A 15,435-nucleotide genomic window follows, 5' to 3' on the forward strand; every position below is an offset into this window, starting at 1 on the left:
AGTTTGCTTATACACGCCTAACCACCCAGATAGCAAAATACACTCGGGCCAGTTCCGGCTAGATTCTCGCCTGCCGGAGACTTACCCCTCAGAGCTAAGACTGACTACCTCTGCTGGACCTACTCCGGATGCCTGGACTCACTGCCCGATTCCAGCCCGAGTCAATCGAGCCAGATGCGGCGGCCGAGCGAGCCGGCGCTGCCGTATGAGAGCCGGAATCACCCCGCGACGCCGCGAGTAGGTTATGCGCTGCGGCCCGGAGCTGGCGCGATTGAATATATAAAACCCTCATATTTGTTAACGTTTTTACATCCATTTGTGCTGATATGACAGCAAACTCATGCTGAGAAGTTCGGGGGGCGTGGTTGATTTTACATAAAGCGTTTGGTTGGAAGCTCGACTCATTTTCGCGGCTCCTCCTCTGGCTCCATCAGACAGTCCTTCTGCGCATGTCAAGGCTCCAATTTCAGCAGTCTTTTGCGACAGTTTGTGCCCGTCAAGCAGGCGTTTTGCCCTCAAGGCTTTCAATGGGAAAAGGGGCTGTAGCGTCGTCCATATTTTTTACAGTCATTGTCACACACACACACACACACACACACACACACACACACACACACACACACACTACGGACAATTTAGCCTACCCAATTCATCTGTACCGCATGTCTCTGGACTGTGGGGGAAACCAGAGCACCCGGAGGAAACCCACGCGAATGCAGGGAGAACATGCAAACTCCACACAGAAACGCCAAATGAACCGAGGTTTGAACCAGCGACCTTCTTGCTGTGAGGCGACATTACCACCACTGCTTCAACCTCATATTATATTATATTATATTATATTATATTATATTATATTATATTATATTATATTATATTATATTATATTATATTATATTATATTATATTATTACATAAAATTTGTTATATTATATTATATTATATTATATTATATTATATTATATTATATTATATTATATTATATTATATTATATTACATTATATTATATTACATTATATTATCAGAATCAGAAAGAGCTTTGTTAAGTGTGCGTGCACACAAAAAGAATTTGTAGACTTTCCATTTGCAGAGAGAACAAAAAGTACAAAGCGAGTACAACAAAGAACAGAGTGCAGACATAAATAGAATACCAAAAGCATTTTAAATATTTATCATGTTGAGTATAATGTGCAGATGAGGTAATTAAAAGTGGTTCATAATAATAATAATACATTTTATTTAAAGGCGCCTTTCTAGCAACTCAAGGACACCGAACAATCAACAAGAGCAAAAAAACAACAAGAGAAATAATAAAATATACACAGCAATAGTGCAGATAAAATTCAGTATTAAAAGCCATCTTAAATAAGTGGGTTTTGAGTCTTGATTTGAATAGTGTGAGGGAGTCAATGTTTCTGATGGCAGGTGGTAATGAGTTCAGGTAGGAAATGGCTGGGAAAAAAGGTTCTTGTGTCTAGCTGTTTTGATTCACAGTGCTTTCTATGCCAACCCGAGGGCATCAGTAAAAAAAAAAAAAAAACATATAAGAGAGAAAGGCCTCCAGTTTGAGGGGTCTAGGGTGTTTTTCTGTGCCCTTTTCCTCACTCTGGAGACATAGAGATGTAGCAGGGGGGTAATTATATAGCTATTATGTTAGAATTATGGTATTATTAAATTAAATTGACACTTTTGGGATAGCATTACAATTAAATACTTTTAAACAATAATAAAAATCAAATACACAATTGTTTTTACGGCAAAATTCTGACTTTTGCTTCCAATGTCTTAGTTCTTAGTTGTACATTAATTTTTTGTTTTTATTCTGTTTATTTATTAATTTATATTTTTGACCCAAAAAATATACATTATGACTATATAGTCCAGGTTTACTTAGTATGCTGTATATTTAGTGACAAAACTTTCTGAACATCAAAAACAATACTGTGTGCTGGAAAAAAGTCTGTCTGCTACAAATTTTTGAAGACCTTCTAATTTAATAAAAAACAAAACAGCACCAGGAGTTCCTTTATCACACACACACATCTGGAAATCTGCTGCAAGGATGTTTTGTCATATTGAACTCACTTACTTTTCTTTGGCTTATTGCCTGCTTTTTCTTCAGTGGTTGCCGCAGCTAAATGACCTGCCAATTACTCACAGGCAATTATGATATCCTTCCAGCTGCAACCCATCACCGGGAAACACTCATACACTATCATTCACACACATACACTACTGACAATTTAAATCAACATTTAATTGTTTGCTTTTTCAATCTTAGTTTACTTTCTTGCAGCATTAAACTCTGCTTCTTTAAATTGTAAATGTTAAATATTAAAGAGCATTGAGATATCTGATGCTTACAAAACTTTTACTTTATAAACTTATATATAAATCTTTAACCTATTTATTAGGATGTACTTTAGCCATATATATTGAAGTGTAGTGTTTGTGCATATAGATTTTGTGTGGTTTGCAGTTTATTGTACAACCAAAAATTCAAGAATAGTCAAGTTATGCACTGACCTTAATTCACTCATAAATTGAAACACTATAAAATCCCATAGGAAAGCCTTAAAGAAAGCAGATTCTTCATTAGATATTGTAGGGTGCAGCAGTTTACAAGTTAAATAGCAAAGTGCATACACAGTGAATGTGAACATGACTGGTAAACATGGAGAGGTTGCTGGGGTGAAGTGTTGTAACATGGTTAAGCACAAAGTATTGCATGTGAAGGTTAAGAAATCATAACGAGTATACAGTGTAAACGCAAAAGTGATCTAAATATGGTGATGAAAGCTGTTAAAATGATGTCCACATTATCGGAAAGGAGACCATTGAGTTACATAATGTTATTTTTTTGAATGTTCTTCTTATAACATACAGTATTTATATTATTTTTGGTCATAATGATGTTTTTTTTTTTACTTTTCATAGCATTTTAGTCATATGTTATATAAATTTCTTAGAAAATTATTTGAACATTAGAACAGTTCATTCGCATTATATTATTATTCTAAAAACTATTTTTTATCAACTTAATAACATTACTATCCTTTACGCAACTAGCATTACTAACATTGCTAACATTTATAAAACTTTTAAGAAACATAAAGTAATGTTCTGCGAAAGTTGCCTGTTAGCTGGGAAGGAAAGAACTATTGTACAAAGACATACATGGTAGACCAGTGCACTCTGTGAATGATGTAAAACCAGCTTTAGAATTGACTTCAAATATTCGTGACATGACTTGTATGTCACACACGCTCAGAAAAAATAGTACAATGTTGCACCAAAGAAGGTGCAAAGCCTTCTCACTGAGGCAGTACCTTTTTATGGAACAGAATTGAACACTAAAACAAAGAAACTAATTTGTATCATTGCAGTTTGTACCTTTAAGGACATTATTTGTACCATAGGGAGCCAAAATGTACCTTTGGTTTTTAAAACTTGCAGATATAATACCTTCATCAAAAGCACAAATCTGATCCATGAAGGTACCACTCCAGTGTCAAGACCTTAACAGTGTCAATTGTGTTCCTTTAAGAACTATTCAAAGGCATTTTGCTATATCCAAAATGTGTTGATTTAATTGTGTAATTTCAGTAAATATAAAACATCAAATACATTTTAAACAATGTTTTTTCTAAGTTTCTTTTTGTGTACATGCACCTTTTCATTTACAATAAAGAATAAAGAACACTTTAACATAAATCAGAAGATCTATTTTTTGGTAAACATTTCACAACACTTTTCACAAAAATGTTACAGAAACACATTCTCCCATACATTTTTACACAATACTTTTGTAATCACTTAAAAGTTCATTTCATTTACTCTATTTTAAAATAGAAATAGAATTATGCAAAAGTATTGTAACAAGATATGTACAATGTTTGATTACTTTTACCATACTAAAATGTCTGCATGAACACTACATATGCAGGACTTTTGCCAGCTCACGCTCATAGTTGAAAGCAAATGACAAAAGGTGCGGATATCAATCATGAAAATGTATTTATCAGAAAATGCTTACCAAATATTTTATAATTTGTAATATTTTATTACAAAAATGTTTAGTTTACAATATTTATAGTTTTGTTTAATGTTTATGAGTTTCTTTAATCAAATGCTTTTAAATCATAACTCATGTTTTAATATGGAAATTATGCATAAAATCACTTTGTCTTTCCAGTAATATTTATTTTCATAGATATTGTACTAAAGAGGGAGTTGTCCAACACTTTTGTACCTTTTTATGAGAAAAATTTTGTATCTTAATTTCAATTGTACCTTAAAAGGTACAGAACAGTATCATAAGCGGTCTTTTCTGTTTCTACAATTTTTACCAAGGTAAACTGTTCCTAAAAGAACATTATTTGTATCCCTGTGTACCTTTTTATCTGAGAGTGTACCATGCATAAAATCAAGCTTTGTTTCCCCAGAAGCATCAGTTTATGTGAGGCATTGACCATTCAGTGCACAGAATGCAGCAACAGTTAAAGATTATGGAAATTTTAGTGTAACAATTAATGAAACAATGAGTCAATCATAATTTTTGTTCTCATTCTCTCAGATGGGCCAACTAATTGGGAAACTAAAGAGAATTTAAATTTTTCAAATCCTAGTTTAAATATTTCTATTTTGAGGGAAATGGAGAATGACTATACAAAGATTTCAATTCAATTCATCTTTATTTCTATAGCACCACAATGTAGATTGTGTCAAAGCAGCTTAAGAAGTCCTAGTAAATATAATTTCTAGTAAATTGAAACTAGGTGAGTCCAGTTTTCAGAGTTGAAGATCAGTTCAGTCTGGTTTAAACTTCACAGTTGAAAGTCCAACTGAAGAGCAAATCCATCGATACACAGATTTCAGATTGAGATAACGGAAGAGGGCACTGTTGAGAAGCTTTTCAATAAAAGCGACCATGGTAATACATTGCTTCATCTGTGTTTACCATGCAAACTTTTTTTTTTTTTTTGCAATTGCCATTTTCCTATATAAAAGTGGCTTAATTTATCAAATGTGTTTGTTTATTCAGTTTGTCTGTCTATTTATTTACTTATTCATATATTTATTTAAATATACCTTTTTCTGTGGTAATTCTATTGTGCAAAACCATTCTTTCCTATTTTTAATTTGAGGTCATCGCAATAATTTGATGTCATATTTCAAATAAATCTGTCTGAATAAGAAAACGAATATTTACCACTTTTATTTAAATAAATGGACAAAATAAAATTTTAATGTAACTGCAAAATACACAAATCTGTACAAAGGCATTTTTCTGAGCCTGTGGGGGAAACTGACTCAATTACGTCATTCGCGGTGCTTTGTGGGAGTGGGTGGTCGTTTGCTGGGCTCTTTTGGCGCGATTTACAGATATATTTCGGGGAAATTCAAGAAGGACTTCATATATCTTGAGGATTGTGTGGGGGATTTGCTGGGAATCCATCAATTAAGCTGGTTTTAAAGAGGAAAAGATGGTGAAATCACTAATTCAGCTACGTCACGTCAAACGTTTAAAACTAACAGCAATGCACTTTGTTTACTAACATATTTCCACTCAAAAGTAGTATAATTAGCGTACTATAGCATATCATGATGAATTGCCTTGTATTTTGGCTCCTGTTTAGTAGCGAGCAGCCTTATCACGTGACCAAAATAAATATTCAGGAGCCATTTCGACCGCCTTTCAACAAATCAAGAAGGACGAGCGTCACTTAAGTACCTTAATTATTCATGAGCCAAGCCTTCGCCATAGTAGACACTCGGGCGATCCAGTGATTGGCCGCGAGTGTGCTGTGCTGTGTGTGCAGGAGAGATGGATACGACGCCGCTGTCTGCCGGCTGTGGTACTGAAATTTCTGAATATAACAATTAAGCTCTGATGTTTTGAATGGCAGCGATTTTACTGAGGAAAGCAGCATATGAAATGGTTGTTTAAATGTTTAATGTTCTGCTTAATGAGTGATTTTGTGTTGATTTATGCAGTGAGTGAGATGGAGGCCGGTGGAGACGCTGAAGAGGGAGAGGCTCGGGAGGGGAGCACGGAGGTGAGAAATGATGTATGCATGAAAGAATAAATCTTCACTGTCTTCTTCACATTTAATTATTATAGCATTGTCTATTCATCAACGTAAATTAATCTTAGAGAAGACAGAAAAGGAAAATTTTGTAATTGGGACGTGGCTGTACAAGTTAACCGGCTTTTTATTCATTCGAGGGTTGACACCCTTTTCATGTGACAGTGTCTGAGCAGCATCTTTTGTATTTCATAAAGAGTTTGAGCAGATTGCATAGATGAGTATCAATTATTATTATTATTTTTAATAATTTTGCTTTGAGGCACATTGTATGTGGCCGAAGATATATCACACCCCTCAATTCCCCTGATTTAGATTTTTGCATATTTCTGTTGAGGTTTAATTCGTATTAATATTTCAAATTCTTTAATTAAAATTTCAGCTTAATCTGAATTTATTTTTCTTTACTAACTGAGGAATGGTTAATAATAACATTAAGCTTTTAGATGATCACAATTTTTGTTTTATAGCAAGGTAATACATGGATACATCTCTACATGTGTTTGGATATTAAATAAAATTTATATTTAGAAAACAGGGAAGATAGATAGATAGATAGATAGATAGATAGATAGATAGATAGATAGATAGATAGATAGATAGATAGATAGATAGATAGATAGATACATAGATAGATAGGTAGATAGATAGATAGATAGATAGATAGATAGATAGATAGATAGATAGATAGATAGATAGATAGATAGATAATAACCGTTTAAAAAGAACAACTACACCAATGTTTGTTTTTAATTTAAGTAACATTGTGTAAAATGTGTGCTATGTGATTTTAGCACCCTATTTTTTATTTTTTTATTTTTTTTGGTTGTAAGAGAAGCAGAGAAAACCTTTTTTTTTGTTAAATACTTTTATTATTTGTCTTTTAAAAAATAAAATTTTTTTCAGAATAAATAACAATTTGATAATTAAAATTTCTTCTCCCATTATTAATGTGTAAAGGTTTCATGAATGTTAAATATTCTTTATGGAGTTATATTTTTTCTATACATCTATTGGTGAAAACATATTGGGTCAGTGGGTAGTACAATTGCCTCACAGCAAGTAGGTCGCTGGTTCGAGGCCTGGCTGGGTCATTTGGCATTTTTGTGTGGAGTTTGCAAGTTCCCCCACAAGTCCAAAGACATGCGCTATAGGTGAATTGGGTAATCTAAATTGGCCATAGTGTATATGTGTGAAGGAGTGTGTATGGGTGTTTCCCAGCATTGGGTTGCAACTGGAAGGGGTTCATTCCACTGTGGCGACCCCTGATTAATAAAGAGACTAAGCCGAAAAAGAAAATGAATCAAAGATTTGAATAGAAGTTTGTAATAATCATTTTCTAAAAGGAGTAATTTGTTATAGCATCTATATAATGTTTTTCATTATGTCAATACTTCTGTTCTTTAGTGCCAGAGACTCACTGCAGAGAGAGATGAGGCTGAAAGGCAACTCAAGCACATTAAAAGAGGTAAGACTAATGGAATGCTGACTGAAAGAGTCTTTTAGAAATACGTAGCTCCTTGCAGTAAATGTTTGTAATTCAGAATTGGGAAAACCAGATTGAAATGCACAATGTAGTGTAAAGTCTATAGTCGTTGGTGAAGAATTTTTTTCTCATGTTCTGTATAGACCAGAGCCCAATTAGCGATCTGTGGTCTAAGTCTGGACCACAAATCACTGCTTATAATTTAATACCACCTCATTCATTCAAATGTGTGTCTTTTTACCATTTTCCTAAAGATTTTTTCGAAGATTCCCTTCTGTTTTTTCAGGCATATGACTTTTATAGGAGCACTTAGTGTAATCCAGGAGTAGTATTGAACAAACAAACATGCTCCCATGCGATTGACAATTACATAAATGTCAACTACGATTCCAGGATTCATGTGTTCTGGTAGAAGGCAGTTAAAAAATACCTTATGAATACACTCTCATGGTGCACATTCACACAAGTTTGTACACTGTCTAATTTATTTTTCTAATCTAATTTGTTTTTGACTACCTCTGGAAGTGAGTAATTGGGGCTTAAATATGTAGGGTCATGTTTACACCTCGTATTAAGGTTAATCCACAAAAAAAATTGTTTTGGTGATCTATAATCAAAAGCTGACTATGTGCTTCTGCTCTGGAATGTCAGTCATTCTCTGATGGTGTCAGTTTGATGGTAGAATATACTTAGCCACGCCCCTCCAATTGTTAGTTTGCTTCAAAATGACAGATGATAGAAGATAAAATAAAACAAACTCCCTACTCAATTTTCCATTTGAGTTGTTATTGCATTCATACTGACATCAAAGTTTGCAGCAACTTAAAAATAAACATTAAACACAACATGATAAATTGTTTAAGCACACTAGGCTGAAGGCATTTAAACAAAAAACTGTAATTTTAATTTGAAAATAAAAAACACATTTGAAAACAAAATGTTCTCTGACCAGTCCTGTTTCTAAACCCACCGCGTTCTTTGTAGTTGCAGCCAGGAAAACAGAAATAAAAACTGCTGCTCTCAGTCTTAGTCTCATTTTCAGTTTTTGAATTTTATTTTCAAATGTGGCTTTTTTTTTAAATATAGCCATCCTGAAATATTTTCAGAGGGCAGCTTTTTATTGCAAAAGACACTTAATCTATTTACTTTCAGAATTCTAATGAGACAATAATGTATATGCGTGTCAGAACATGTAAATTCTGCATTAGGAACTCATCGGAAAAAAAGAAAAATTATTTTTATTTGCATTATTCAGTTCATATTAGATTTCAGCATTCTTAAAGTGTTATACCATCCAAAAATAAAAAGTACCTCATCATTTACTATGCATCATGTGGTTGCTGGCACCCATTGTCTTCCATAGAATTTTTTTTCCTACTATGGAAGTAGATGGATTCTATTCTTCAAAATAAATTATTTTCAGGGTTCAAATGGTCATGGAAAACCTGTATATGTCATGGAATTTTGACAAGGTTTTTTACAGGCCTGGAAAAGTTTTGGAAAACAGAAAAACCTACAAAATTTTTGTAAAAGTCATGGAAAATAAAACATATATATTGCCATTGCAATGCGAACACAATTTCACCAGATGATTTAACAGGTTTATTTGGATTGATTGGGGGGATTTTGTAGAGGAGTGAATCTATAAACTATTGTTATTATTATTTAATATTTATTAAAGTTACAAAAACTTTCTTGTGGCCAGATGTTTTAAAATTTTAAATATTGAAATTTACACAGTCACAGGATTTAAAAGGACAGTTTATCCAAAGATTAAAATGTACTCACTATTTACTCACACTTCACTTGTTTCAATACCATAGGAGTTATTATATTATATTATATTATATTATATTATATTATATTATATTATATTATATTATATTATATTATATTATATTAGTTTTGTGTTCGATTAAAAAAGAAAACTCATAAATGTTTAAAACAAGTGAAGGGTGTAATGAAAATAGTAAGTAATTTTTGGGTAAACTATCTCTTTAAAATGCATGCAGATGCACAGCCTTTTACTCCATTATGATTAAACTCTATATTAAACTATAACTATATAACATTGCGATATTGATGCTGAAACGATATAAGGTGCATATTGTGCCTTGACCAAAAACTTGCTCTCACATTGTTAGTGCTGTGTAAGCATCATCAAAATCAATTTTACATAGATATAAAAACAAATTTAAACAACATAGATTGTTGCGTGTTCTAAGACATACTGTAATAAATTTGAACATCAATATTTTTCTTATTATTATTTATCATGTATGTGTAGACATTACATGAAACATTACGTCATGAAAATGTACTTGAAAGTTCTGAAAAAAATCTTGGAAAAGTCATGGAATTTTAATAGTAAAAAATGTTTTAAAACCTTTTATTTTGTGTTCAAGAGAAGAAAGAAACTCAAATAGGTTCTGAACAAGTAAAGGGTGAGTAAATAATGACAGAATTACCATTTTTGAGTGAACTATTTCTTTAACATTTGCTCAGTAATTTAGCTGTAAAGTTATTTAACCAAAAACTCATAGATTTTTATTTGCGCTTATGTAATTTCCCCGAGCTTATTTTGCAGCATTAGTCAAAAGTTGTGAAAAGATCTGTCTATACACATAGAAAGAGAAATGTGGTTGAATGTGAGTTTTGTCTCCCTCTATATGATCCAATCACCAAAATACCAGGTCTGCCCCACCTGACCTCAGTGTACTCCACCCCTCACCTTTTTATACAACAAAGATGATCTCACTTGGCTCATCCCACTTAGATCGCACGTGGTGTTTTCTTATCTCATTTCCCATCCCCTCACCCATATCATCATGACATTTCCTGGGGCTCCCGAATGGTGTATTATTGGTAGGCGTTAGTGGGTAATCCGGTCTCCATGGCTACTGGGAGCCAACCGTGAAAATGCATTGGCGTTAAGGTGACCGTTCCCACTTCCATTCATTTTGTATGATATAAAGAAACCCAGCCTCAGTTGCTGACTAATTTGTTAGCGTTCTGACAACACTGCCAGCCTCTTTGCCAGCAATTATCAGGTGAGAATATGGACAATTTCTCTGCAGATTAAAATAGGTGTTTGTTTGTCAGAGTTTCTTACTCATGCATAAAAAGATGCAGTGTTATAATATTCTTAAATGGCTTTGTATTTATTTTAGAAATCCTAAAAAAAAGAATTTGTTTCCTTACGTCTATATGATGACATGATGAAACGTTGAGCCATGTTTATGATTTAGTATTAGCATACTTTTGTTCATTTTCTGTGAAACCTAATTTTAGATATTTAGGGCAGTTTGGCGTATAAACATATTGTCATATATTGACATTGACATATTTTCACTGTTCACATTTCATTATTAAAAAGTATTAGCAAGTAACATTAACTTAAACATTCCATTTTGAACTAGAAGCAATATTAGTATGTAAAAGCAAATTAAACATGCAAGTTTGAGTTAGAATGTTTATACAGATAATGTTTAAACTATTTTACTGCGATTACTGTTTGTTTATATCTTAACATGCTGTATTAAATTTGTTATTACCATATTATGTTTGTAAAATGATCAGCATTTTCTTATTCGTGAACACTATTTAGCTTTGCTGAGTGATAAAGTATCATATCAGGCGAGGATTCTAGGACTAAATTCTATATTTAAAAATTGTGATCCAGTTTTAGGTAGGCTTCTGTTTTAGGATATGCTTTTAACCCTTTTTATTGGTGTCCTGGAATTGTCTCAGATTCCCTAGGGAGGCAATATAGGCCAGGCTGAATTCAGCTCTCATCACTGTCTTGTTATGTCACTAAATTATTAAAAATCACCAATTATGAATTATTTATTAGTAGAAAATGAATAGGCACCCGCCTTTCAACCTTCTATTGTAGTTCAATGCAAGCCCCTAATGCATTATCATATCCTTTCAGAAATGCAACCTGAATATACAATAATATAGTGGGGAAAGCAAGTTGATATGAATGTATATATATAAAAAAACATGCATATATAATGCATATAAACTTTACAAAGAAATACATGTCATTTTTACAATTGTGGTATTTACGCCACTTATGGTTCATGCTCATAACAGAACAGCCATATACAGTTGAAGTCAGAATTATTAGCCCCCATTTTATTATTTTTTCTTATTTAAATATTTCTTAAATGATGTTGAACAGAGCAAGGACATTTTCACAGTTTTCACAAGAGAAAGTCTTTATTTGTTTTATTTTGGCTAGAATAGAAGCAGTTAAAAAAAAACATTTTAAGGCCAAAAGTATTAGCCCCTTTAAACATTTTTTTTTTTTCGATTGTCTACAGGATAAACCATCGTTATACAATAACTTGCATAATTACCCTAACAAGTTCAAGTTCAAGTTAAATTTATTTATATAGCACGTTTCCAACTGCCACAGGGCTGCACAAAGTGCTTTACAGAGAGAAAATAAACACATGATATGAGCATAAAACAGTAAAAACAGCAATAAGCACATAATAGGAAGGAACATAGAAAAATTATCAATAAAAGAGCAAAAATTAAAAATAAAAAAATAGTAATAATCATAACAAATTATTTTTTTCCCAATTAAAAGATGCTGCCACAGTTGACCAACACTAAACACGATAGAGAACATGACCGTTTTGATCCCCCTCCTCACTGCCTAACCTGCCTAGTTAACCTTATTAACCTATTTAAGCCTTTAAATGTCACTTTAAGCTTAAGTCTAAAAAATTCTAGTCAAATATTACTTACTGTCATCATGCCAAAGATAAAATAAATCAGTTATTAGAAATGAGTTATTAAAACTATTATGTTTAGAAATGTGCTGAAAAAATCTGCTCTTCCTTAAACAGAAATTGGGGGTAAAATAATCAAGGGGCCTATTAATTCAAAGGGGCTAATAATTCTGACTTAAACTCTATTTATTTAAGACCTCACTAAATGGCACACATTCTTGCTCTGGCTAGCATGACACAGCAAATGTCACAGTAGTTTGGCCTAGATGTTGACATACAGAACAATAGTCTGCTGTGTGCACGTGATTGGTCTGTGTTTCTGTTTCACGATTGGCTGCTGCAGGGGAACTGCTGTTGAGTATCTGGGAGGTTCTGGATCCGTGTCTGGCAAAGCAGCTGTCTTCCACCTCCTATTTGAGACGCCCGAGCGAGCTTCATTATAACTACCCTCTGCACTTATGCAAATTAAAACACACACCATGTGTGATTCCATCACCCCCCATTACTCAGCTTATTTACCTTTACGCTTTACATGTCACATGGATTGTGTCTGGATAAAAGAGTGAAATCTTTATGTTTACATGAAAATAACTGCAGTTTGCGATTAAAAAAAGAAAAGTCTACACATCCACCCTCAGTGTTGAGCAGATTATAGGTTGCAAGGCACAATTAGTACTGGAGTTGAAACCAAAATTGCTGGGTGATTAAACCTGTTGAGATTTATTAAAAGAGCTTAATCGCCGTGATCAAAAAATGGCATGGCAGTGCTTCAGACTAATGCTAGCCCTACATATTGTTGTTGAAGTGGCAGACAAATGTTTGTTTAAAGCAGCTGTTTCCTGTCTGCAAAGGATGCTACTGCATTACTTTAGGTTTGGCCTCGGTTCGTCTGACTCCGCAGAGCCATATTTTGCTCGAACAGCATTAAGTGTGGTGGACTTGCTGACCTAGAATCTGCTCACAGAAGAAAGCCCAGAAGCAGCGCACTCTCTCTCTCTCTCTCTCTCTCTCTCTCTCTCTCTCTCTCTCTCTCTCTCTCTCTCTCTCTCTCTTTCTCTTTCATCCAATCATTAGAAGCCAGATGAGTTGAGCAGATGAGCTCAGACCAATCTGTAGGAGAAAAAGAGAGACACACCCCTGTATTGTACTGCTTTATTTTTATGGGCAACACATGCACAATTGCACATCTTGACTTATTGTCAGAAATAATGAATGACCCAGATTTACATATGATACACAATTTAGCAAGTCATCAGTGAAAATTGTTTTTACCATGTTTTTAGTGTCAAGTGAAGTAAAATTTTAGGATGTGCTGACAGATTTTTATTTATTTGCTTTAATTATTTAGTCAAACGGAACTTCAAAGTGAACATATATATATATGTATATATTTTTTTAAGTTTAAAGACATATATAGAAAAAATATAGAAGAAATATATATATTATAAATATAAAATATATTTTCTTCTTTGTAAGATGTACTCCAATAATACTTGTTTTATTAACAAATTCTAACATTGAAAATTTGATTTGTTAATTCACCTATTCATTAATTTAACTTTAGCTTAGTCCCTTGTTTATCAAGGTTCGCCACAGCAGAATGAACTGCCAGCTATTACGGCAAATGTTTTTACTCAGCTAATTTCAAGTAGCTTCTGCAAGCACTTAGTTTTGGTTTAAAACTAATTATTATACAAACTTGAATTAATTAAGTCATATCAATTACCTTTTATATATTTATTTAATTAGACTTATTACTGTATGGTTGTAGACAATAGAAAGGAATATGTGTTGGGTCAGTGACTTTGATGGACCGGTTGGCAGTTGGATGGATTTCATCATTGGATGTTTCATGATTTGGATTTTTCTGAAGAATGTTGGCTAAACTGAGTTTTTTTTGTGAAATGTTGGTGTTTAGCTGTAACCTTGATAGTTGTTGAGAGCTGTGAACTTCACACTTCCCTGTCAGGCTCCTTTCTCATCAGATCTGCAGAGCTGCGCACTGCAGCACAGCTGTCCTCCAACATGCATATTTAACAGGAAAGTAACAAACAAGTGTCTTAAAATTAAAAAAGTGTCCTAAAATTTAAATTATCCAGTATGGGATTATTCAGTGTCCGATATAAACACACATTTTTTTAAACCAATTTTCAGATTTTCCAAATACATCATTATATTCTCTCTTAAATCTGAGCTTAGTTTTTTAACAGCAGATGGCTCTGCATGCTTGCATCCAATTCCTTACAAATATAATTGACTCTAAAATAACGTTTGGAAAGATTTAGAATTACAAGAGTGTTTATAGTGAGCTGTGATCTCATGATAAAAAAGCCAACTTGAATGACTCAGCACATGCACATGTCCTTGTGTGCATATGAGTACAGTGGTCCCACGTTATTCTGTGGAGTAACCTGCAATAGACGAAATCCATGCAGAAATCCACGAAATCCACGCCTTTCTGTCCTGTTACTATTACCTTTTTTTTGCATGTCCAGAAGTCCAATTTTCAATCTTCCTCTGCCTTTTGGGTATTATCGCAGGTGCCTTTGATGGTGCAGAATGTTTTGTCGACATTGTGAGGAGAAAACTTGCGAACATACAGTACAGCATTTTCGAGTCACACTGCAGCGATAGAAGATTTATGTAAGAGTACAATGCACTGTAGAAAAAAGCATGTCAAATTACACAAAAAAATAAAAAATAAATTGATGAAACTGAGGAGGCCGCGAAAAGTGAACCACGTTATAGCAAAAAAAAAGTTTAAAAAACTAAGCTCAGAATTGATTAACAAGAGAACAACGTTGTATTTGGAAATTCCCGAACTGAAAAAAAAAAAAATTTTCATACAATTGTAACATATTAAGCAATTGTAGATTTTGTCAATGCCGATAACCTAGTTGGCAGTGTGCTGATGTTTAGTGTCCTGAGTTAGAGTCCCTACCCCATCCACCCCCCATATTTGCTTCCTGTCATCATGTTGTCCTGTGAAAAAAAATGCTAAAAATCACCTAAATTATAATTAAAATTATAATAATAATAGATTCTGATAAACTAAAAGACTATATTTTGTTATTATAGTACTTTTATGTTTCTGTTATCTAAATGTTTGCATGG

General features: G+C 33.3%; 1 protein-coding gene across 12 annotated transcripts in view; it reads left to right on the forward strand.

Moving 5' to 3' along the window:
- shtn3 (shootin 3) overlaps positions 1–15,435 on the forward strand; it is a 50,157-nt gene that overhangs the window by 7,108 nt on the left and 27,614 nt on the right. For 7 of the 12 annotated variants that reach the window (XM_073921838.1, XM_073921844.1, XM_073921839.1 and 4 more), the window contains exons 3-4: positions 5,999–6,060; positions 7,498–7,558. In XM_073921838.1, the coding sequence (XP_073777939.1) occupies positions 5,999–6,060; positions 7,498–7,558 (123 nt within the window). Of the gene's footprint in view, positions 1–5,799; positions 5,860–5,998; positions 6,073–7,497; positions 7,559–10,386; positions 10,627–15,435 lie in introns of those variants that run through there. The other 5 variants (XR_012389760.1, XM_068213339.2, XM_073921847.1 and 2 more) reach the window with 3 other exon arrangements.

Source organism: Danio rerio, chromosome 14 (assembly GCF_049306965.1).
Source record: "Danio rerio strain Tuebingen ecotype United States chromosome 14, GRCz12tu, whole genome shotgun sequence".
In the NCBI taxonomy this organism is placed as follows: domain Eukaryota; kingdom Metazoa; phylum Chordata; class Actinopteri; order Cypriniformes; family Danionidae; genus Danio; species Danio rerio.